Here is a 24270-nt window from a genome sequence, read left to right on the forward strand (position 1 = left end):
GAGCACAGTTTCCGTTTCTGTGTGTGTGTGTGTGTGTGTGTGTGTGTGTGTGTGTGTGTGTGTGTTGGAGGTGGAGACTGAGCACACCCCGTGCTTAGGGTTTACTCCTGCCTCTGTGCTCAGGGATCATTCCATGGTGCTCAGGGGACGAAATGTGGTACTGTGAGCATTGGTCTGCTGCATGCAAGGCAAGTATCTCCCTGGCCCCAGCAAACTCTGTTTATTGGGGGGGGGGGCATACCCAGCGATACTTGGGGTTCAATTCTGGCAGTGTAAAAGGAACCACATGGGATGCCAGGGAAGGAACCTGGGTCTGCCGTGTGCAAGGCAAGTGGCCAACTCGTGTTACTATCACTCCAGCCCCAGGGGCCAAAGGTTGGGGCATCTCTTTGGCGCCTCTGTCAGGTCTTGGAGTCACTCAGACAAACCCTGCTTTCTTTAGCACATGGCCCTTCAGCTGGCCCCCTCTCCCCTCCTGGCTGTGGGTTCTGCAGGCCTGAGCCTTGTCAGTGGCTGTTGGCTGACTCTGGTTGAAGCCGGGGATTTGCCTGTGAATACACACCACTGATCCTCGAGCCCGCCCGGCCCTGCTGGAACCTTCCATTACTCAACACGCAGCTAGTGTGATTGAAACAGCCCCAGGGAGGCCAGTTCCCTGTGTTCCCGTCACCCATGTGGAAAGTTCTGTCTGTCTAGTGGTTGCTTTCATAGTTGGGCCCCAACTCTGGGTCCGAGAAGGGCCAGGAGTGACTCACCAGCCGGAGCAGAATCAGTGCGCCCAGAAAGGAAGCGGCCGTGGGCAGACAGCGCCCCCTTGTGGAGGTGCTAGAACAGCCCGTCCACAGAGGTGGTCACTGGGTCTGGCTCTGGTAGCCGCTTCCTGGTTCCCATGCTGTTAACTGAGCTTCCTGAGCCCTGACCTTGCCTGCGTCTCAAGGTGTCTTCCTTAACCTGTAGCTAGAAGCCCCAGGTTCCTGGGTCTGTAGGCCCCAGACCTCACATCCAGGGAGCAATTTGCTCCCCTGTAAGAGTGTGGACACACAGGGTGATGGGCCCCCAGACCACAAGTGACCGCCTCACATGGACTTTTAGGGAAATATTCAAAAAGGGAAGTTCTATCTGAGAAACCCTCCCCATTTCATTTCATTTCATTTCATCATCCTGTTATTCGTCGATTGCCTCGAGCAGGCCCCAGTAACGTCTCTTTCATCCGAGCCCTGAGATTATATTCAAGGCTATTTAGGAGAATGAGACCCATCATTGTTACTGGTATTTGGCATATTTGGTACACCATGGGGAGTTTGCCAGACTCTGCCCTGTGGGCAGGCTACATTGGATAGCCTGCAAGTTTGTCCAAAGTAGGACATCTCAGTGCCATGAAAGATTTTATCAAATGCTTCCCCCTGACTAAAATGTGGCTTTGTGATTTATTTGGAATCACCCATGTGGCATGTCGGTGTTTTGTCCGGCCCCACTTCATTAACCCTGAGCCCCTTTCCCAGATCCTGTGAGCCTTCGGGACGAGAGAGAGAGAGAGAGAGAGAGAGAGAGAGAGAGAGAGAGAGATGGACAGAGGAGACAGAAAGACAGAAACAGAGACACAGAGACAGGGACACAGAGACAGACAGAGACAAGCAGAGACAGAGAGAGAGAGGACTGGCATGGGTTGGTGGGGGCGGTTTATGCCAGGGGAACCGGCGCTTTGCTCTGCTACAGGACACATTTTGCATCAGTCCTGAGGAGGCCTCTCTGGATGTGTTTCTGCCCAGTGGAAGGAGCGTGCAGGTGACGGTTCTCACCTCGGACACGACTGAGACAGTCCTGGAGGTGAGCTGGGTGTGAACTCAAGCACTGTTGAGCAGAGCATGACTTCCAGGCCAGATGGGGCCTGGGGTTGCCTCTGCATGGGTATGCACTGGGAGTCTGACGAGGGGCTGAAGAGCTAGCAAGAGGAAGAAGTCAGAAAACTTCTAGAACATTCTGGATAGACAGTTCTTCTGAACTGAAAAACAGTACGTGTGTGTGTGCGCGTGTGTTTGTGTGTGCATACACATGCACGCACACGTGCACACACACATACCCCTCAGGAGGGCTTCCAACTTTCAGACCCACTTCACCCCCGAGACCACAAGGGCTCTCTGCCTTCAGTAGATACCTTCCACCCAACCTGGCTGTTCATGCCCACCTCCTGGCCCCAGAAAAACACTTGGAAACACTCACCTAGGACTTGGCCCTGTGAGGTTCAGCCTGAAACTTTCCCCCACCAAATACCTTCACTGGACACCCCCTTTTCTGGACCCTGGCTCAGTGAGACTGGAAACCTGGGTCCCTGCAGCACCCTGCCCTGCTCATCTGGAAGCAGGGGGCTTCCTGGTTCTAGGGGTACGGCCCTCCCCTCTCATGAGGCCCTGTGTGATAGGATTCTCCTTTCCTCCCCACTGTCTGCCTAAGTCAACTCCCCTTTCACCACAGGCAACTCCCCGTTCACTGCAAGCGACTTCCCCTTTACCACAGTCAATGTCCTGTCCACCACATGTAACTCCCCTTTTCACCACAGGCAACTCCCCTGTCACCACAAGCTACTCCCCTTTCACTATAGGCTGCTCTGCGCTCCCTGGTGGTCTAGTGGTTAGGATTCGGGCGCTCTCTCTCACGACAGGCTACTCCCTTTTATCATAGGCAACCTCCCTTCACCACAGCCAACTCGCCTTTCACAGCAGGCAACTCCTCTTTCGCCACATGGACCAGAGGAGACAAGTCTGACTTGAGTGGACATGTTTACTCTAGGGAAGACAGGTGTATGGGCAGTGAGTAGGTGCTTGCCTTGCGCACAGCCGACCTCATTCCCTCTTCCTCACACCATATAGTCGGCTGAGTCCTACCGGGAATGACTCCCGAGCTTAGAGCCAGGAGCAAGCCCTGAGCTTAGCATGTGCGGCCCCCAAACCCCAAAATAAATAAGACAGGCTTTACAAACTACCACCTGAGCACACACTCACACATATGCACTCACAACCCTGCTATCACACTATTCCCACACCCACTCACGTTCACCTCCCCCATTCGTGCTCAGTTGCCCACATTCACGCCTCCATACCATTACTCATTCACACCCGCCCATTCATGTTAATACCCACACTCATACTCCCCACGCACCGTCATGCATACCCATGACTCTCCCCTGCACTCACACACTCATACCCATGGCTCTCCCCTACCCTCACGCTCATACCCACATTCTCCCACACTCGTATTCAAAGCCATATTCACACACATACACCCACACTCTCTCCTATGCTCACACTCAGGTCCAGACTCTTCCTACATGCACACATGCCACATTCAGCCTCTCATTCACTCCCACCACGCTCACATCCCCTCACATGCCTTTACTTTCACATATACACTCCCAACTCATGCCCACACACATATCCATACCCACACCCGTATACACACTCACGATCACACTCCTGCACTCTCACATACACTCTCTCAGAGTGCTCCTCTCTCTCTCATACACACACACACACACACACACACACACACACACACACACACGGAAACTGTTTCTTGCTTTAGTTGGGGCTCTCTGCAAAAGCACGGGGGCAGAGAGGAATCAGGAGAGCTGGGGTAAGGTTGGACTGTGCTGTGCACCCACTTTCCAGGCTGTTCCTCCCCTCTAGCGCCACCCGGGCACCCCGCCCCTCCACACACCCCTGGAGATGCTTTCATCTTGGAGCCTGGCAGGGCCCCAGAGCGCTGAGAGGGCAAGTCCCCCCCTGACGCAGAGGTGACCAGCAAGTGCCTCTGTGCTGCAAGGAAGTGATCCAGGAGCCCCAACCTGAAGGGGGGCGTCGGCGTGGGGGTCCCCAGAGAGACAGTCTAGTAGCACACAGGTTCCTGCTGAGAGCAGGGGATGACTCCAGGTGGGTGACCCCCAGGAGGAAGGCACCTCACAGCTTGAACAAATTGTCCAAAGTAAGGGTCCAGGAGGGAGAGTAGTGGGGCGCTAGGTTCCCGTGGCACCAACAGCAGTGACAGCTGCACGTCCCAACCCCGGGGAGCAGCGGCAGGCGCTGGTGCAAGCCAAGTGGGAGGACCCCCCATTGGCCAGTGTCCCCTGACCCCTGGCAAGCAGCCCTCGGGCAGGGAGGTGGAAGGTGGGCTGTGGTCTCACGGAATCCCCTGCTGACCAGCTCCACCTGGAGACGCACCCACGACCCTGCCATCGATGTCAGCTTCCCGTGGTGGTTTCTGCGGGTAGTTTCTCTCTTCAACTGAGACGCAGATGCCTCGCCTGAGACCTGGGCAGGCAGCAGGGTGCACCCCATCCCAGCCTACCCCCGCGCTCTCTCCTTGTCCTTTTTCCCCTTCTTTTTGGGTCACACCTGGCGATGCTCAGGGCTTACTCCTGGCTATGCACTCAGGAATCACTCCTGGTGTTGCTTGGGGGGCCATACGGGATGCTGGGAATCGAACTGGGGTTGGCCGCGTGCAAGGCAGATGCCCTCCCCGCTGTGCTATGGCTCCAGCTTCCTCTCCTTGTCCTTGCCGGCAGGTGCTGTCGCGCCGGCTGGGGCTGTGTGCTGAGCTCCGGGACTACTTTGGCCTGTTCCTCATTGGCTTCCAGCAGGAGACTGAGCCTTCTAGTAAGGACGGGGTGGGCGGGGGTTTGGCAGGGCCCAGCTGGGGACGTGTCACCCCAGGGAAACCCCCTGCATTGGAGAGTGGGAGAAATAGGGGCTGAGCTCAGGGTAGGCCATAGCGGAAAGACCGTGGGAGGTGAGGTCTTTCCAGTAGCCCCTCTCTGCTTCTCCCAGGGCTGCTGTCTGTGCACCCTGCTCTCTTGGGGTGCAGCATGGGAATCTCTCCGGCCTCTCCCCTACCTTAGGGTGGTATGAAGCAGCCCTCTCCGGGGCCTTGGCACCCTTGGGAAGCTGAGGGAAGTTGGGTTTGGCAGTTCTGGGGCTGCGGGTCCCGGGCAGGCTATGGTGTGTCGGCGCTGGTGGAAGTCTCTCCAACCCTCTGTCTCTTCATCTGTGTCCTGTGGACGCCCCCAGCTCAAGAGCCGGGCCTGTGAGGAGCATCTGACGCTCTTCTCAGAGTGTTCAGAAAGTTCAGACACACCTGAAGGAGAGCACTGTGCTTGGAGTCTTGTTTAGTTTCCTGCTGGCACAGCCCCTGTCTGTGGGCTGCTCTCTTTAATGGGGACCCCCCCTCCCTTGTCCTTCCCTAGTCCTGAAGAAACTGGCTGTCTTTGAACTCCCTTTTGTTAGTCTTCGATATGCTGAAGTGGGAAGCTGCAGAGTGGAACTCAGGAAGTGGTGAGTGAGTTGTTCTTGCCACAAGGGGCACTAGTCACTGGGGGTGTGGGGAAGGAAACACAGTGATTTTTTTTTAAATTTTCTGAACAGTAAGTGATTGACCCCATAGGTTTGGGGACCTCTACCCTAAGTCTTTTTTTTCTTTCTTTTTGGGTCACACCTGGCGATGCACAGGGGTTACTCCTGGCTCATGCACTCAGGAATTACTCCTGGCAGTGCTCAGGGGACCATATGGGATGCTGGGAATCGAACCCGGGCCGGCTGTGTGCACGGCGAACGCCCTATCCTCTGTGCTATTGCTCCAGCCCTACCCTAAGTCTTTACTAATAATATTGTTGTTGTTTGCATCTTAAGTTTCCAAGCCCCCTAGGATAAGTGCTCACAGAATACATAAAATAGGAAAATAAATGTCCATCCCTCTTGGGGTGCAGCATGAGAATCTCTCCAGGCAGTTCTCCTACCTCGGGGTGGCAGGAAGCAGCCTTCTCTAGGGCCTTGGCATCCTTGGGAGGCTGAGGAAGGAAGATGCGTCAAAGGAAAAGATTGAGGTCTTGTCGGAAAGGGGCGCCTTGGTTCAGTGCACACAGGGCCCCATTCTGTGATTTTTCACTTTGTGTGACTGAGGATTGGACCAGCGCCTCACCTACCAGCACCAGTTTCTCCCTACTTAGCCCTGGCAGCTGGGTGCCCAGGTGCTGCCCCCTAATGCCAGGTACTGCCCTGTCTAGGTACCTGGACCCTGCCCTGGACGCCAGGCTGATAGACTGCGGTGCTGCCCTGAGTTTGCTCTACACACAGGTGAGCGTAAGCAAAGCTCCAGCCCCTCTGGGGACCTTGAGCTTGACATCGGTGGGAAACGTCTGCACTAGCTAGGAAACCTTTGTACTAGCCACGCCCGGCGGTTCTCAGGGGTCACTCCTGAATCACGCACTCAGTCAGGAATTACTCCTAGCGGTGCTCGGGGGACCATATGCGATGCTGGGAATCGAACCCGGGTTTCCCTGCCGCTGTGCTATCGTTCCAGCCCCTGTCTGTTTTGCTTTTGAGGCACACCCTGTGGTGTTCAGGGCTCACTTCGGGCTCTGTGCTCAGGGATCACTCCTGGTAGGTCTGGGGCTTTCTGTGGTGCTGGGGGATCAAACCCAGGCCAACTGCGTGCATGGCAAGTGTCCTAACCACCATGCTATCACTCTAGCCTCTGTTTGGTCTTTTACTTTATTTATTTATTTTGTTAGTTTTTGGCCAATACCTCGTGGTACTTAGGTACTCCTGACTGCAGTCGGGGTTCATTCCTGGAGGGCTCAGGGCTTCATCGGGGGTGCTGGGGATCAAACCCAAGTTGGCCACCTGCAACCTGCTGAACTCCCCCCCCACTGGCTTTTAAAAAAACTGGGGGGCCACACGCAGCAATGCTCAGGGCTTCCTCCTGGTTCTGCACTCAGGAATCCCTCCTGGTGGAGCTCGGGGGACCCTGTAGGATTCCGGGGATGGAACTCGTGTTGCCATGTGCCAGGCATGCGACCTCCCCACGGTGCTATCGCTCCAGCCCACCCTTGCTGCTTTGCGGGTTCTGTCTGGTCGCAGCATGGGGCCACCTTGATTCTGTTGCTTCCACATACCCATCCTTCTCCCTGGCTGGCCATTTGCTTCTTTGTTCTTAGTGTTTTTTTAAAATTTTTTTTAATTTTATAAAGTAGTTCACAATATTTGATTACATTTCATATTCAAACACCAGTCTCACCACCATTCCATCTTCCCACCACTATATTTCAGGTGTTTCCATCCTGAAACATCCCAATTCGTGTTCTCAAGCAGAACCAAAGTAATATAATAGTTCCCTCTGATTGGTTGCCTCCTACTTTGAACTCCATCAAATGTGGTGCGGTACTCTTGGAGTATGGGTAGGGTGTGTTTATGAAGTGTCCAGGAATAGGTTTACACGTGGATGAGTCTCGGCCCCAGCATGTGGGGAGCGATGGTGAGCATGGTGAGCATGGCGGCAGCTGAGTTCTGGAGGTTTTTGGCTGCTGAGGCTGGGTTCCTCGGGGAAGGGAGGGTGTCTCACCCACCCCCCTCTGGGGTGCCCTGAGTTAAAACAGCCTGGCGCGGGGTCTGGCGGCATGGTTATGGTGAGTCTTGTTGCTCCCTTCCCATTTCAGGAGGTGAGCTGTTCTTGGTAGTTTTATAGGGAAAAGTTTGATATTTTCATGTATGAAAACATTTTTTCTTTTTTAAAAAATAATTTTATTTATTTATTTGTTGGTTTTTTTGGTCACACCCAGTGATGCTCAGGGATTTCTGCTGGCTCTGTACTCAGGAATCATTCCTGGTCATGCTTGGGGGATCATATGGGATGCTGAGGATTGAACCCAGGTTGGCCGTGTGCAAGGCAAACGCCCTGCCTGCTGTACTATTGCTCTGCCCCCTACATTTCTTTATTGTGACTTTCGTTTGTATCTAAGGAAGATTCCCATGCAGTCAGGGAGTTAGGGTAGGGGTCACTGCACTTGCCTTGGATCCCCTGGACCCTCATTTGAATTCCCAGCGCTGCAGATGTTACTGGGCACCACCAAGCATCACTTCTGAGTACAGAATTCGGTATAGCCCCTGAGCACTGCCGGGGGTGGCCCAACCCCACAATGATAATAATACAAAAAAATTTAAAAGATAACCTACCTCAAGATGAGATAAAATCGTCTCCTTTCCTTTCTCCCTATTCTTTCCTTTTATTTACTTTGTGTTTACGTCTTCACCTGGATCTCTCGGGCAGTGGTTTGTGCTAGGAACCAGCTTTGTTTGCTCTCGTTCCTCGGTGCCACCAAGTGATCCCCAAATGGCTAAATCACCTCTTCCCCCTGCCCACTAATTTAAAGACAAGCTTTCAAGCCTGCAAGGGCTTACTTCTCTCCTCCTGGCAGTTTTTATGGCCTTTCACGCACAGGCATGGTTTGAGTCCGATTGACTACTTCTGCTGCTTGCTAACCTGACAACTCCCGCTGTTTGAAGGCCCTGCAGGACATGGAAAGGGAGTGGGCCAAGCCCACTGCAGCCCAGAGGCAGGAGCTGGAGGCTTTCCAGAAAGAGGACAACCAACCCAAGGTGAGTGAGTGACCCTCAGGGACAGGGGCATCTGTGGCAGGACTTCAACTGAGCTGTCCCCACTTTTTCTACACCCTTCCAAGCACCCACATTTTCTACACCTGCCCAAGCACCAGTAGTGAGGTGAGCACCCCATTGATTCCTCTGTCTGTAGATGTAATAACAGCTCATTTCTTATTCTAATCAAATACAGGCACTCGATCGAGTCCTTTGCCAAGCGAATTAGTCTGTTAACTCATTCTCCACAATCACGAGGAATCTCATTCAATGTGATGTTATAATTTGCTAACCAACTCAGAAGTTGAGAAGGAGGTTGGGTTTTGTTGGTATAAATCACATCGGATGCAGGTGCCTCTGGGCTCAGGAGTGTCTCTGATGGATTCTTGTCCTCCTCGGACACCAGACACTTCCCTGCTGGAGGTGTCGGCGCCATGGACAGAGTGCTCTTTCCGAGTCTGTGTGTTCAGATGCTCCTGAGGGGGAATTTATTCACGTCAATCTCTTTTTTTTCTTTTTGGGTCACACCCGGCAATGCACAGGGGTTACTCCTGGCTCTGCACTCAGGAGTTGCTCCTGGCAGTGCTCAGGGGACCATATGGGATGCTGGGAATCGAACCCTGGTCAGGCACATGCAAGGCAAACGCGCTGCCCACTGTGCTATCTCTCCAGCCCCACGTCAATCTTTTTTGAAACTTTTTTTTATTGAATCACTGTGAGACAGACCCTTTCAAAGCTGTTCATGACTGGGTTTCAGTCATACAGTGTTCCAGCACCCATCCCTCCACCAGTGCACATTTCCCAGCACCAGTGTCCCCAGGTTCCCTCCCATCACCCCCCCACCCCCAACCTGCCTCTATGGCAGGTGCTTTTCTTCTCTCTCTCCCTCTCTCTCTCTCTCTCTCTCCTCCCTCTTTCTTTTCTCTCCCTCTTCTCTCCCTCCTCTCTCTCTCCCCTCTCTCTCTCCTCCCTCTCTCTCTTTTCTCTCTCTCTTCCCTTTTGGACATTGTGGTTTGCAATATTAATACTGAAAGGTTATCAAGGATATCTCTTACCTACTTTTTCTTTTGATGTAGGAAAAAAATTTATTGAAAGGCATAGATATCTTTATACATTGATTTAATAGTATACATATAAAGCAATAATATCTGACAGACTGTGATATACTGATGTACTGGAACTACTCCACCGTTTATAATAATGTAATTTCTTCATATTTTCTAGAGTATAAGTACCATAGAAATTGGTAATAGGATGATAATAGAATAATTTTAAAAGTTATTTTTGTGGGCGCTGGAGCGATAGCACAGCGGGTAGGGCGTTTGCCTTGCATGCAGCCAACATGGCCAACACAGGTTCGATTCCCAGCATCCCATATGGTCCCCCGAGCACCGCCAGGAGTGATTCCTGAGTGCATGAGCCAGGAGTGACCCCTGAGCATCGCTGGGTGTGACCCAAAAAGCAAAAAAAAAAAAGTTATTTTTGTGGGTTTGAATCAGAAGCAAATACATTGCATATTTGAAAATCTACTATATTAAATATAAGGTCATTTTTTCATCTGGAATCGTTTTGGAATCACTTACAATAATCAATATAATTTTCTTAATAGAATTCTCATTACATTTCTTGGTTTTTGTTTGTTGGTGCACACCCAATGGAACTTAGAGATTACTCCTGACTCTACATTTAGGATCATTCCTGTTGGTGCTTGGAGGATCATATGTGGTGCTTGGGGTTGATGCTGGGTTTAGCTGCATGCAAAGAAAGCTTCTACCTGCTCTTACCTACTTTTAACCCTCAGATCTTATCCAGAGTGATCATTCCCAGCTATTATTGTCATACTGGTCTCTTCTCTATCTTACCTACCCTCAGCCTCACACACACATGTGGTTAGTTACAACCATTGGCCTGTCCTGCTAACCCCTGTTTTCCCTGGCTAATATTCATGTTGATTTTTAATGCTTCCAGAAAGGTCGTATCCACTCACAGGCCTCTGCCCGGGACAGTGCATCTACGCCTGGCCCAGAGGCCAAATTAAAACAGAACAGTAGGTTTCTGTTCCGTGTTTCACCTTTCCCCCCCACCCTTTCCCCCCCACCCTATTCTTTAGACTTTCCCAGTGTTTACCACGAGACATTGATTTTTGAACAAAATAAAGGTGAAATTGAGGACTATGTATACATTCATTAGTAGAGGAAGTCATTCTTTTTTTAAAAAATTTTATTTTCATAAGGTTGTTCACATTAATTGATAACATTCAATATTTCAACACCAATCCCACCACCATCACACCTTCCCGCCACCATTATTTCCAATTTTCCCACCACCGTTCAAGCCTGCCTGCCAGGGGCAGACGCCAGATAATTTATTTTCTATTGCTTATTGTGAATATCATGAGAAGTTTTCTGGAATTCTAAAATTGTAAATGGTTGGGGTCCAGAGACATCTCTGTAAGGAGCTAATCCATTTTGAGATTTATTTGGGATTCTCTGGATTAAGGCCGTTGATGCATTGAGATGGCGCCCCATAGGCAGACGGTGGGCGTGACAGCCAGGACCCCCCCACCCCAAAGTCATTTTTAAAAGGCTTGGGAATTTTGAGAACTGGATTGAGGAGATTCAGAAAGACAGAACAGGACGCAGAGAATGAAAAAGAAATGAGAGCAGAGAGAGAGAGAGAGAGAGAGAGAGAAAGGAACAAATAGCTGGCCACGATTCAATAGTGTCTCTAAGTGAAATTGATGTAAAGGAGAAGCCATTTAGCTTAAAATGATAGTAGATTAAGTCCAGCCCTGGGCACTCTTTTTATAAATAAAGTCTTATTGGTGCCTAGTCAAGCCCTGCTCTTCACTGATGTGCTGCCTAAGGCTGCCTTGGGCCCAGGCGAGGAGCCGAGTCACTCACTGCACTAGATACCGCTTGTCTGGGAACACACGTGTGGGACTTGGCCAAGAAATTGCCAACTTTCACAAAATACACAAACCCACCTTCTGCAGTTACAGGAATGAAATGAGATTTTTTTCGGGAATTATAGAAGTAATTTTGAGTAGATGCTCCTTGCAGATTCCTGTCTTCTGGTCTTCATGATTGATAACATCCTTCCATGGCCCCTCCCCGCCGCGCCCCTGTCAAGTGGCAAATGCCAGCCCACGTTTTGAGCATGGAGCTTCTTCATCACGACTTTCTTTTTCTTTTTTTAATTAACTGCACTGTAGCACTGTGGCACTGCCCTCCCGTTGTTCATCGATTTGCTCAAGCGGGCGCCAGTAGCGTCTAACAACAAATTGTGAGACTTGTTGTTACTGTTTTTGGCATATCGAATACGCCATGGGGAGCTTGCTAGGCTCTGCAGTGCGGGCGGATGCTCTCCAGTAGCTTGCTGGGTGGGCTGTTTGAGAGGGGCGGAGGAATCGAATGTGGGTTGGCTGCAAGCAAGGCAGATGCTCTACCTGCTGTGCTATCACTCCAGCCCAATAATGAATTGATTTTAATTAATTAATTATTTTAATTATTAGCTAATTAAAATAATTAATTATTTTTTATAAAGCTGTTCATGATTGGATTTCAGTCACAGTGTTCCAACACCCATCCCTCCACCATTGTACGTTTCCCAGCACCAGGTCCCCAGTCACCCTACCATCACCCCCCCACCGCCTGCCTGCCTCTATGGCGGGCACTTTCTCTCTCTCTCTCTCTCTCTCTCTCTCTCTCTCTCTCTCTCTCTCTCTGTCTCTCCTTTTGGGCACTGTGGTCATCACAACTTTCTTGAGAAAGGAGAATTTTAACATGTGCCCCTCCCAAACTGTCACTCCCAATGTTTCCCCCAACCCACCGCGTGGACCCACCTGTGCCTGGGAGGGGCCTGAGTACTCTGTGCTGAGGGCTCAGTGCTCAGGCGGAAAGGAGAGGCTGCCTCTGAAGCGGCCCTGAGTTTGAGCGAGAACCCTTCTCTGCATGTTCATGCTTGGCACAACTTTGACGAGAACGGGAGAAGCAAACCTGGGGTGTGTGGGGGGGCAAACCTCCCCTCGCAGCTGTCATCTTCTTTTGAGGCTCTGGTACAGACAGACATGCCTGCTCTTGAGACAATGGAAAGTCCTGGAGAAGAACTGGAGGGCAGGATGGGGGCCCCGGGAATGGCTGCGGGAGCCCCTCACCATCCCCGACAAGCGCTCCTCTACCCCAGCATGCCCTCGCCTTTCTCTCTCACTCTCTGGCTCTCTCTCTGGCTCTGTAGTCTCTCTTTGTCTCTGTTTCTCTCTCTCTCTCTCTCTCTCTCTCTCTCTCTCACTGCCTCTTTCTCTGTTTCTGTCTCTCTCAGTCTCTCTCAGTCTCTGTCTCTTTCTGTCACTGTCTCTTTCTCTCTGGATCTGCCTTTCTCTGTCTCTGTTTCTCTCTCTGTCTCTCTCTTTCTGAATGTCTCTTTCTCTGTCACTGTCACTTTCTGTCCCTCTCTCTTACTCTGTCTCTGTCACTGTCTCTATCTCTGTCTTTTCTCTCTCTCTGCCTTTGCCTTTCTTTGTCACTGTGTGTCTCTGTCTCCCTGTCTCTGTCTGTCTCTGACTCTCCCTCTGCCCCTCCATCTCCCATCTCTCTCCATCACACAGTTCTGGGAGCTCCTCTCCTCCCTCCTCACCGCAGCTTTGGGGGAATCCAGAGACGGCATCACTCGCCGTTACCTTTTGTCTGTTTGCTGTGGGACACTCATTCCCCTGGCCCACTGCGGCGCTTCCTCAGTTCAGGGCACCGGGCAGGCAGCGGGGCTGTACTTCCCCAGTGCTTTGGTCAGGGAGACCCTGGGTAACGGCCATGTCCTGCCAGCCGCTGCTGACAAGTGGCTTCCATTTGTCCCCCCACCCCTCTGGGAGCAGTTCCTGGAGCTGGCCCAGGGGGTCCAGCACTACGGGCACCTGCAGCTGGACCCCTGCACCTGCGACTTCCCGGAGCCAGGCTGCGCGGCTAAGCTGGCAGTGGGTGGTGGTGCCATCCACTGCCGGGTCTCCCTGCCTGACGGCCAGACGCGGGACGTCAGCTTCGAGATGAGCAGCCTGAGGTGTTGGCAAGTCGCCTTCCAGGTGAGTGTCCTGCATCCTGCCTGCAGCCCCTACTTAAAAAAAAAAAGACCCCCCTGTGGCCAGAGAGATAGTTCGGTAGGCAGGGCACTTGCCTTGCATGCAGCATGCATCGGACCCAGGTCAATTCCCGGCTTCCCATATGGTTTCCCAAGTACTGCTGGGAGTAACTTCTGAGTGCAGAGCCAGGAGTAACTGGGTGTGACCTCAAACAAACCCAACCCAAACTACACAAATGAAAAAGACACTGATGGTCTTGGAGGGAGGTACTGTCCTCTGAGTCAGGCCCGTGGTGACCTGGCAGATGTGCCACCTGTGGCAGGAGCGGTGGCACAGGCTTCCCGCTGTGGAGGTGGACAGAGGCCTGGGCTCCGGCCTTCAGCTGGCCACGCTCTGCCCTCCTGAGGCTGTCACCCTTGGAAACACAAGACTCTGACCAGTAAAGCCATTTTGGGTTTCAAATGTTCATTTCCAGCCCTTTCCTCTTCTCTGTCGTGCTGTGGGTTCGAGGCCTGGGGCATGCGTGGTCATGGTGCTCTGCTCTTGGCAGGGAGCTTGCCGGGGCACGTGAACCCACCCCTGGCTGCAGCCCCGGGGCTATGGGGACCAGAGCCAGTGCAATCGGGCAAACCTACTCACAGCTGCCGCTCGCAAGGCCAGTGGGGCAAAACCTTTGTCGGGCTCCCTGGGATCACACCGCCCCGTCCTGCCCCAAGAGGCCTTCGAAGCCCGCTGCTTGGCCGGGTGCTGAATTCGTGGGTCCCCTGTGAGCTGATGACATCATCCCTGTATGCCAGATCTGGGGTTAACCAGTAGACGACAAAGATTATAGCAAGAACAGGGCCCCGTGGGGAAAGCCTCAGAACATACCTGCATTTGTTAGCTGTCTCGGGACTAGGTGTGTGTGTGTGTGTGTGTGTGTGTGTGTGTGTGTGTGTGTATGCATATATAAGCATGCATGTATATACATGTGCGTATGGGTGTATGCATCTTGCGTATGTATGTGTGCACGTGTGTTGAGGGGCAGTGGGACTTGGCTCTGTCAACTGTTTCTCGAACCCCTCTCTCTCCTTGCGGGCTGTTTCCCCCACCCCTCCCTCCGAGGCCCACAGTTCCTCCTTCACGGCTTCGCCAGGCACCTGCCGACCTCCTCGGCCCTGGCCCATTCTGTACACTGTGCTTTTGTGGTGTCAATTCTCGGGAGTTTGTCAAGTCAACCGTAACATTTTTATTTTTCATGAGATTTGTATAGTTGTAGGTTACACCTTTAAGCTTGTAATTCTTATTTTGGTCAGTCGGTTTGTTTGTTTTGGCCACAGCCGGCCATGCTCGAGGCTTCCTTTTGGATCTTCTCAGGGATCCCTCCTGGCGCGCCCCGGGAAGCGAGTGTGGTGCTGGCATTGGCAGGAGGTGAGGCCAGTGCTCTGCCTCTGTGCTACCCACGCCAGCCCCTCTGATTCTAACGCTTATGCTGCGACGGATGGGTAGCTCAGAACAAGCTTCCCTTTTTAAAGAGGGCACCCCCAGCCGTGCCCAGGGGAGCCTGGGAATCCTTGGTGAGGTAGTGAGGGTGGATGGCTCAGTGCTTAGGGCTGGAGCCGAGATGCTGGGGCCCGTCAGCGCCGAGGGCGGTGTGGGGAGCCGGGCAGTGCCAGGGTCGGAATCAAATGCCAGGCCTGAACTTCGCCTCCTGGAGACACATCCCTGCCCCCTGCTCCTTTTCCAGGCCCACAGAAATCCAGCAGCTCCAACGCCATTAGTTGGAAGAAAACAAAAGAACTGTCTCGCCTCAAATGAATGGCTTCTGTACCCTAGTACCTCTGCTGTGTGTGTGTGTGTGTGTGTGTCCAGGTCTGGATTCCTTGTTTCAATCCATAACCCATGCAGCTGCCTCCCACAGCACCAGGGAACCACACTCTTCCCTTCTAAGGGTTAATAATTGAGATATGGTTCCCACGTGTTCAGAGTGACACAGCCCTTACTAAGACCAATGCTAGAAAACCTTCATCGCCTTCTTCATAAAGAAGCTCCACCCTTAGCTGTCACCTCCCTCTCTCCCCATTTTCACCTTCCCTAAGAAACCACTCCCCCCCTCCTCCTCTTCCTCCTCCTCCTCCTTTCTTGCTCTTCCCCTTCCTCTTTTTCTTCTGTCACACTCCAGAATGCTCAGGGCTTACTCCTAGCTCTGCCCTCAGGAGTTACTTCACTCCCGGTGGTGCTCGGGGACCATATGGGAGGTGGGGGCCGGAACACAGGTTGGCCGAGTGCGAGGCAAGAGCCCTCCCTGATGTATTATCAGATATTTCCCGCTCACGGAGTCCGGAGGAGGGATCTCTGGGGCTGGCTGTTCTTCCTTACGGTGCCCCTTTCAAACAGTGCTCTCCTTTTCATGGTCAGGAGCGCCCCATCGTATGCACATATCTGGTTTTGTTTATCTGTTCACCCCTGGATGGGCATAGGGGTTGTTTCTGTTTTGTAACTATTGGGAGTTTTGCTGCTGGGAATATCTGCGTACGGGTTTTTGTGAGGATGTATGTTCTCATTGCTTTGAGCTATGCACCTCGTGTGGGTGACTGGTAGCTCTCTCATAGTGGTACCTCTATACCCAACTTTTTGTTCTTGTTTATTTGTTTTTTGGGGGGTAGCACACCCAGTGGTGCTCAGCAGTGGTGGACTCGGGGGACCATGTGGGGTACATGGATTGAGCCTGGGTCGGCAGTTTAGGCAAACAAACATACCCGCTGTGTCATCACTGCCGCCCCTTGGTCCAACTTCACAGGAGATTCCAGCCTGTCTCCCAAAGTGTCTGCTCCGTCTTCCATACTGTCAGTAGGGGTGAGTGCAGTTTCTCTAAGCTCTTGCCAATTCTTCTTAGTACCCAGCTTTCTCACATACAGCCACCCTGAGCTGTGAATGGTGGTTACTGTTGCTCTGATTTCCAAGGTTATAGAAATCATAGTCTAGGGACTGCAGAGATAGTACAGCAGGTAGGGCATTGGTCTTGCATGAACTGACTGGGGTTTGATTCCTGGCATCCAAGATGGCCTCCCAGGCACTGTCTGGAGTAATTTCTGAGTACAGAGCCAGGAGTAATCCCTAAGCATTTCCTGGTGTGGCCCCCAAGCCAAAAACAAACATGAAGAAAACAAAGCTTCCTTGTGCTTCCTTTTCCTTCCACAGACCGTGCTCTTCTCCCATCCAGTGGATTTTATTTCTAAAGCCATTATTCACCACTAGCAGCTTCCGATGGGCCTTGCGGCCCTTCTCTCTCTCTCTCTCTCTCTCTCTCTCTCTCTCTCTCTCTCTCTCTCTCTCTCTCTCCTCCTCCTCCCCTCTTCTCTAAGTCCCCAACTGAGCGTGTGCAGCCACTCCAAACCTCTGTGTTCATGCCCATCACCTCTGGTTTCTGGGTCTTTCCCCTGTCTGCACAGTACGCTCCTCCTTGGCGTGCGATTCTGGGTGCTGCTGCGTTCTGGGCTGGGTTGTATTCCTTGAGGGACGCGAGCTCTGTGCTGGCTCTATCTTCCCCTCCTTTAGGAACTGGTTTACTTGGGGGAGGTTAGGCTGAAGCACTGCTGCAGTATCTGGAGCTTTATCCGTGTCAAGGCCCCCCTGGTTTTCCCACCCCCCAGATTCTAAGCCTAACACCTTCCAGCCTTTGTCATTCTCCTCTGCACGCAAGCCCTTGGAGCCCTTGACCTCCCCTCCTGTGTCCAGAAACTCCGAGTGCAGACCTCAGGGAGAGACGAAGGCCCACTGCACCAGACCGGTCTGGGGCTCAGTGTCAACAGCGCTGCCCGACCAATGTCTGTGAGACACACACTGAATTGGGGTCTTGTCTGAATTTTGAAGTCTCTTTGGTAAACTCCAGACTCTTGAGCTTATAAACCCTGTTTCGGGGCCAGAGCAATAGGACAGTGAGTAAGGTGCCTGCTTTGCATGGGGCAGATGGGGTTCGGTCCCCAGCATCCCAGGTGGTCCCCTGAGCACTGTCAGGAGTGACTCCTGAGTGCAGAGCCAGGAGTCACCCCTGAGCATTGCCAGGCGTGGTCCCAAAACAAAAACAAACAAAGCAAAACAGCTAATACCAGTGAAAGGGTGTGTGAAGGGGTGTGTGCATGTGTGTGTGTGAGAGTATGAGTATGTGTGTGCACGTACATGTGTGTGCAAGTGTGTATGCTCATGTGTGTGCATGTACGTGTGTGTGTGTGTGTGTGTGTGTGCATGTGTGTATAAGTACTAGGCTTGATGACAACGGCTGGGAACCTGTGCTCTGGCTCCCATAGGAGAGGCTCTGGACTGGCCCCCATGGGCAAACTGTTGTCCAGACTTCCTACAGTCGGTGACCCCAGGAGTCCCAGGGCTGGAATTCTCTCTCAGACCTCCACCATCGTGTGTGGTACTGAACACAGAGCTTGTGCCCACTTGTCAACCTGGATGCGGGTTACCAGTTGGCAAAGCAGAGCCCCCCAGTGCCCCCCTAGAGACTCCTAGAGGAATGGGGGGCTTCCCAGGACACGGGCTCTGTCACTAAGAATAAGCAGGGATGGATGCCAGGCCCCGGGTGCCCCCTGCAGGTTTGGGGGTCCTGCTCTACCTCCCTCTTTAATCTTCTTCTGCCCCCAACTGCAAACTGGGGGAGGGGACAGAGCATCTCCTGCAGCCCAGTAGCCCCCACCCTCCCAGGATCTCCCCTCCTGGTCTAGATGCATGGCTGGTCCCACGGCAGCCCACACAAACGCTTGCTAACACACAGCTCTTGGATGGGCCTGTGTCAGGTTTTGGGGTGCAGGGCAGCCCCTCTCTGGCCCATCAGGAAGTGCCACCTCCGTTTCTGCTGAGGTGCAAGTACTTTATTCCTTCCCTTTCCTTCCCTTCCCTTCCCTTCCCTTCCCTTCCCTTCTCTTCCTTTCTCTCCGTCCGTCCCTCCCTCCCTCCCTCCCTCCCTCCCTCTCTCCCTCCTTCCTTCCTTTCTTTCCTTCATTCCTTCTTATTGTCTCCCTTCACAGGGGATACTGCTGGCTACCGACGGGCCTCCGCGAGCTGTCCAGTACCCGGAGCTCCGGCTGCTGTACAAGGAGGCGGGCTGCTGGCGGTGGTTTGTTATCTACACCAGACAGGTAAGCCCCACGGACAGAGCACCAAAGCCAAATGATGGGTGTGGCTTAGTGTCCCAAGAAAATTCTATTTGCAAAACACAGGTGGGCGCTAGATAAGTTTGCCAACCTGGGTGAAGAGAACACAGACTTCTGTGATTTTTTCCAGCAAGAATACTGCAGGGGGATCATTGGCCATCTCTCCTTCTCTGAGTCTTCATCACAGGGGTAACAAACTCTGCCTTTCATGCATCATGGGGCTGGATGCTCCAACTGCAAAGCCTTCTTGGAAGGAAGCATTTAGCTGAGTGGAGCACAGGGTTCAGGCTCAGCTGAGAGTACCTGAGGCTTTGTCTGGGGCTGGGACTTTCACTGGCCAACAGAATAGTCTCTTTTTTAATTTTAATTTTATTTATTTATTTATTTTTTGCTTTTTGGGTCACACCTGGCAATGCACAGGGGTTACTCCTGGCTCTGCACTCAGGAATTACTCCTGGCAGTGCTCGGGGGACCCTATGGGATGCTGGGAATTGAACCCAGGTCAGTGTGTGCAAGGCAAACGCCCTCCCCACTGTGCTATTGCTCTGGCCCCCAAAATAGTCTCTTTGAGGCGAGTAGAAGGGCCGATGGTTGCGAACTCTCCAAATGTGCCATTGGCTTATACTTAGGATTGCAACAAATTCTTGGGGGCGGAGATCTAGCTTTCTAATTTTGGGGCGGGGGCAATACCCTGAGGTGCTCCGGGACTGCTCCCTTCAATGTTGGGGGGTACATAGTGATTAAACCCCAGCCTGGAGCACGAACTAACCTGCTCAGCTTTCGTGCCAGCCCCCAACTCTCATTTACTACACACCAAATCCCATTGAATTCTCCCTCCTCAGGGCTTGGGTGGGGAGTCATTCCCATTGGTGTTCCCAGTCCCAGTAGTGCTTGAGGGACCACCTAGTGCTAGGAATAGAACCCAGGGCATCAGCCCTTTGCACTAAGTCCATGGTCTCTGTGACATTCTTTTTACCGAACTCGATGAAGTCATTTTAATGTGGAAAAGAAATTACCGGTGTGCTAAAATGAAACAAAAAAATGTTTTGAAAATGAAAGTAACCCTGGTCCCAACATTAACCTGAGTCCTTGGTGGCTGTGCCAATTTCCACGGAGCCTTCTAGTCTTGGGTAACTAATGCCACCTTTCAATGGCCAATTTCTTCACATTGTCAGGTCTTAATCTTAATCATGGTCCTCTGACAGACTCCAGAGTTCTCTGAAAAACTTGCAGCACCAAACTTGAATCTAGTTGGAAACAATGGTGTGGTGGGTTTACCTTCCAGAGGAAGCCTCTTTAGGGGCCCGTGAGGAGGTTTACTGGGGTAAATTTGTAGTCCCTGGGAAAGACAGTGGAAGCTCCCCTTGAAGGCTAAGTGCAGTAGTTAAGTTTTATGATGGTTTTTTTAATCTCATCTGTGGCAAATGAGCTTCAACCAGTATTGAGAGGCGCCATAAACAGCCTTTTAAAGGATTCCCAGTAAGACCTTATTTCCTCTGGAATGTGGGTTTATTGATAGGGACCCACAGGGCTGCTTCTACAAAAGGCAGGAAAGCGGCTGGAGGGCTTGTAAATAGGAGTCAGGGCTGGGGTCCCCAACCTTTTCATCTCTTTTTGGCCCCTGAAATTAAAGCCCACTTCTTTCATTCGTGACCTGGTTTGCCTGCTGAGTCTTCTGTGAAAACTGTCTGGGACTGTGGAACCGGCCATTCTCGGGAGCCCCTTCAGGAGTCTTCACTCCCAAGATTCAGTGGCTCGGGATTCTGGCTGCATCCTGGCACTGGGAAGCATCATAGGCACAGGGCACTGGAGAGCACAGCAAACCCAGGAAATCCCAATCAGTCTTCGTGTCTCTGTTACTTGTGCCTCATTAGGGATTCCAACCTCCTTGCCTTCTCCCCCTTCTCTTCCCATCTTCTCTCTTTCCTCCCTTTCTCATCCCTTAACGAGACCGCATTCTAGGGTCCCTTTAGTCCTGTAATCTCTCTCTCCCCACCAGGCAGGGACCCTTTGGGGCAGAGTAAATGTCCCGCAAACTTGAGCTTCCATGGTCTCAACCCTTAGGACAGAGAGAACAAGGAACCAGCCAGGAAAGCGAGCCAGAGAGGGAAAGGCGTTTGTGGATTTGTGGCCAGGCCTCACACGAGGACACGGGAGGGGTTTAAATCCCTCCACACCTAGGGGTGTGGAGCCTGCAGAGAGCAAGATGTCAAGACTGAGTGCAGCACTGCACACAGAGACAAGCCCTGGCCCACAGGGGACACTTGGGGTCCCTGTGAGTCCTGAAAGTGAGCTTTGGAAGGTCCCAGAAAACTAAGCTGATGAAGCAAGCAGGCATTACGATGTTCTTTCAGACAGGCCGACTGTACTTACGAAAAGGCCTCTCAAGAAAGGTGCATGCTGTGGATTTAAAGTCAACCCTCAGTTGATTAAATTATAATCATGGGCCAATTTTAGACTTCCCACTCCTAAAACATGAGCCGACAGCTAAGTTGGAGAAGAAAAATGAGAGGCGAGAGGGACCATTTTATCGGGGAAAAAGATCCTAGTCATGTCTCTCTCTCTCTCTTTTTTTTCTTCTTGAATCACTGTGAGATACAGTTACAAAGCTTTTCTGTTTGAATTTTTTTCAGTCATATAATGAACGAACACCCAACCCTCCACCAGTGCACATTCTCTACCACCAAGGTCCCCAATATCCCTCCCCCCATCCCACCCCTTGCTCTGCCTCTATGGCAGACAATCTCGCCCATACTCTTTTGTATTGCTTGGTATGAATAGCATAAGATGTTGCGCAGCCACAAGAGCAGCCACACGCTCCTAGAATTCTAAAGTTTTAGATAATTAGGGTCACCCCAGTGAAGTCTGCCTACCTTAAAGTCCAGAGGATCTCTACAGTGAGTTGCTAAGTTCAGATCCTCTTGTGTGTCTTGGTTTATTTGTTTCTTTTTTGTTTTTATTTTTAAATTTTCTGCAGATGCATACACAGAATTGAGAAAATTTTGTGCTCCTTGTGTTTGATCCAATTGTGTAGAAGTTGAAGAAGTTAAACTGGAAGAGCATATCATGGCAGGCAGAGCTGAGAGTTGCTTCGGGGGTGAGCAGAGAGTGTGGGGCCCTCAGCTGGGCTGAGCGGCTGCTGTCTGTCTTCCCCAGGCTTTCTTGCTGAGTAACTGCCTGCAGAAGATGGTCTCGGAAAAGGCAGCGAAGCTGGCTGCAGAGGATTCAGAAATGGTGAGAACGCTTATCTGAGTGGGCGCGTGGGCTTCCCACCATGGCTCCACATCTCTGAGGATTCTCAGGACCCCACTCTGCCCAGTTCTCCAACTCAGAGTCATCCCTGGCTGCAGGGATCTCTCACCCTCCACTCTGTGTCCTGCTATGCAGCCATTGTATTTGGGGGCCACCCCTGACAGTGCTCAGGACTTACTCCTGGCTCTGCGCTCTGGAATCTCTCCTATATGGTGCCAGGGATCGGACCTGGGTCAGTCTCACACAAGGTAAGCACGGCACCTTCTGTGCTATCACTCTAGCCTTCAAATCAAACTTTCTAGAGGCCAGAGAGATAGAGTTCAGGAAACGGAAGTATAAGCCTTGCATGTACATGGACCCAAATTTGGTCTGTGGTACCAGATAACCCCCAAGCACCACTGGGTGTGGCCCTGCAACCACGTCCCCCCCTTCCCCCCCAGCAGTGCCAAGCCAGACTACTGAACCATGTGACTGGGTTGGCTGGACACAGTCAGGAATGACCCCTGAGTCTGAAGTAATTCTCCCTCCCCTGCCTCCCAACACACAACATTTTCTCTTCAAATCCACATCATTCCAATAAAGACCAAGTAACTCAGTAAAAGGGAGGGTGGCAGTTTTTCCAAACGGTGATGGAAATTGAAAACAATTCTATCTGCCTTGTGATTGTCACTTAAATATGCTCCAAATAAGAGAGAACAGTTTGAGTTTTAAAAACAAGGACATATTAATGCTAGTAGACATTTATAAATAGAATTCTTGTGTAGACTAACACAAATCTTTAAACATTCAACAGAAAATATTTGAAAAGTTTCCCTAATATTTTTGTTTCAATATAGTCCTTTCTAAGAAGAAAGATATCGTCTTTCAGTTGACATCAATCTCTACTTGACTTTCCAGCTTTTTTCCCCCCTTACTCAACACAGCTGACTTTCAGACAGGTTTCTTTTTTCTCTAGAATTGAAACTATTTTCCAAGGGAAAATAAAATTCACTGACCCTTGGCATTTCAACAGTTCCAAGTGTCCTAGAGGGGAACAAAGAAAAGGGACAAAGGAATCAAGGATGGTCTTTCTCAAGAGTAATGCAATCTGACCTCTCAGGCAAGAGAGAGTTCCTCTGTGGCTGTGATCATTATAGACTTTATAAAAAAGAGAAGAAAGGAAAAGTAACGAAATGAAGTGTCCCCATTAGAAGGGAGCCCTCTCAAATGAGGCTGAACTAAATGTAACCCACTTACTAGAGGAAATATTTGTGCAACGAATAGCTGAAGAATTTACTCCCTAAGAGAAAGGAGCCATCTATTCGATGCATTCACAAAAACCAACCAAACTATGTTAATCTGATTTGCCCACAAAATCTGTTTACCTCTGTGGCTGATAGTAAAGGGAGTATTACTAATACTCAGGTTGCTTTTTCCAAATACTCAACAAGTTTCCTTTCCCCAAATTCTTTACGTCTTCATTTATTTTAGTTTTTGGAAAGTTTATCTTCATCTGGAAAATTGGGTTTACAGGAAGATATTGTGAGCATCATCATATAATGCTCACTGGAATTTTATCTATAAAAGCCCTGGAGAAAATGGGATGCTGGACAGGGCATTTTCTGGTTTGATTTTGATCCTCTTAGAGAACATGGGAAGGGCAGAGAAGTTGAGAAATTGAATCAAATATGTTCCTTAAAGAAAGCAGATGCCCCCCAAAGCATGTTAGAAAGTGTTGTTTCATCCTAGCAAGAAAGGAGTGAGAAGAATGAATTGAATGTTGACTTAAAGTTAATTAGCTAAATAAGCTTTAGGCAAATGCTTTCAAAGGTAAGGTTTAAGACATTTATAAATAGATCATTAAAATTGGAGGCCAAAAAAGTGCACTAAGGAAAAATGTAAACACACAACAAAGCCATGTTGAATTTTTAAGGCTATATTAATTGCAAACCAGAAGGAAAAAGTGGTGTAACACTTTTTTTAGAGCTCTGCTCCTAGATAAATCCTAAATACTTTTTGTGGATATTTACTAGTTTTATCCAGAACAGATTATGAGGGTTATTTCAGTTGAAAATAAAATGTGAGACTGGAGAGACAGCATAATGGGTAAGGAGTTTGCCTTGCATGCAGCCAGCCCAGGTTCGATCCCCAGCATCCCATATGGCCGCTGAGCACTGCCAAGAGTGATTCCTGACCGCAGAGCCAGGAGTAAGCCCTGAGCTTCACTGTGTCTGGCCCAAACTCCAAAATAAATACAGCCTCATTGGGCAAGGAAAAACCAGTTCCAACTGAAATTGCTAAACATTTGTAGTGAATTCTATTTTATTTCTATCTGGGGAGGGGGAGGAGGAAGGAGACTAGGAGAGAACATTTTTTTTCTTTTTCTTTTTATTTATTTTTATTTATTTTTTTT

The 24270-nt window shown here is 50.9% G+C and overlaps 1 protein-coding gene across 1 annotated transcript in view; it reads left to right on the plus strand.

The window, feature by feature from the left end:
• Positions 1 to 24270, plus strand: part of SNX31 (sorting nexin 31) — a 37901-nt gene that overhangs the window by 9546 nt on the left and 4085 nt on the right. Inside the window, exons 5-12 of the mRNA XM_056113266.1 lie at positions 1717 to 1827; positions 4559 to 4649; positions 5237 to 5324; positions 6053 to 6122; positions 8331 to 8423; positions 13291 to 13494; positions 18501 to 18611; positions 21783 to 21860. Coding sequence (XP_055969241.1) covers positions 1717 to 1827; positions 4559 to 4649; positions 5237 to 5324; positions 6053 to 6122; positions 8331 to 8423; positions 13291 to 13494; positions 18501 to 18611; positions 21783 to 21860 — 846 coding nt within the window. The remainder of the gene's footprint in view (positions 1 to 1716; positions 1828 to 4558; positions 4650 to 5236; positions 5325 to 6052; positions 6123 to 8330; positions 8424 to 13290; positions 13495 to 18500; positions 18612 to 21782; positions 21861 to 24270) is intronic.

The sequence above is a fragment of the Sorex fumeus genome, unplaced genomic scaffold, assembly GCF_029834395.1.
Source record: "Sorex fumeus unplaced genomic scaffold, SorFum_2.1 ptg000002l, whole genome shotgun sequence".
Classification (NCBI taxonomy): domain Eukaryota; kingdom Metazoa; phylum Chordata; class Mammalia; order Eulipotyphla; family Soricidae; genus Sorex; species Sorex fumeus.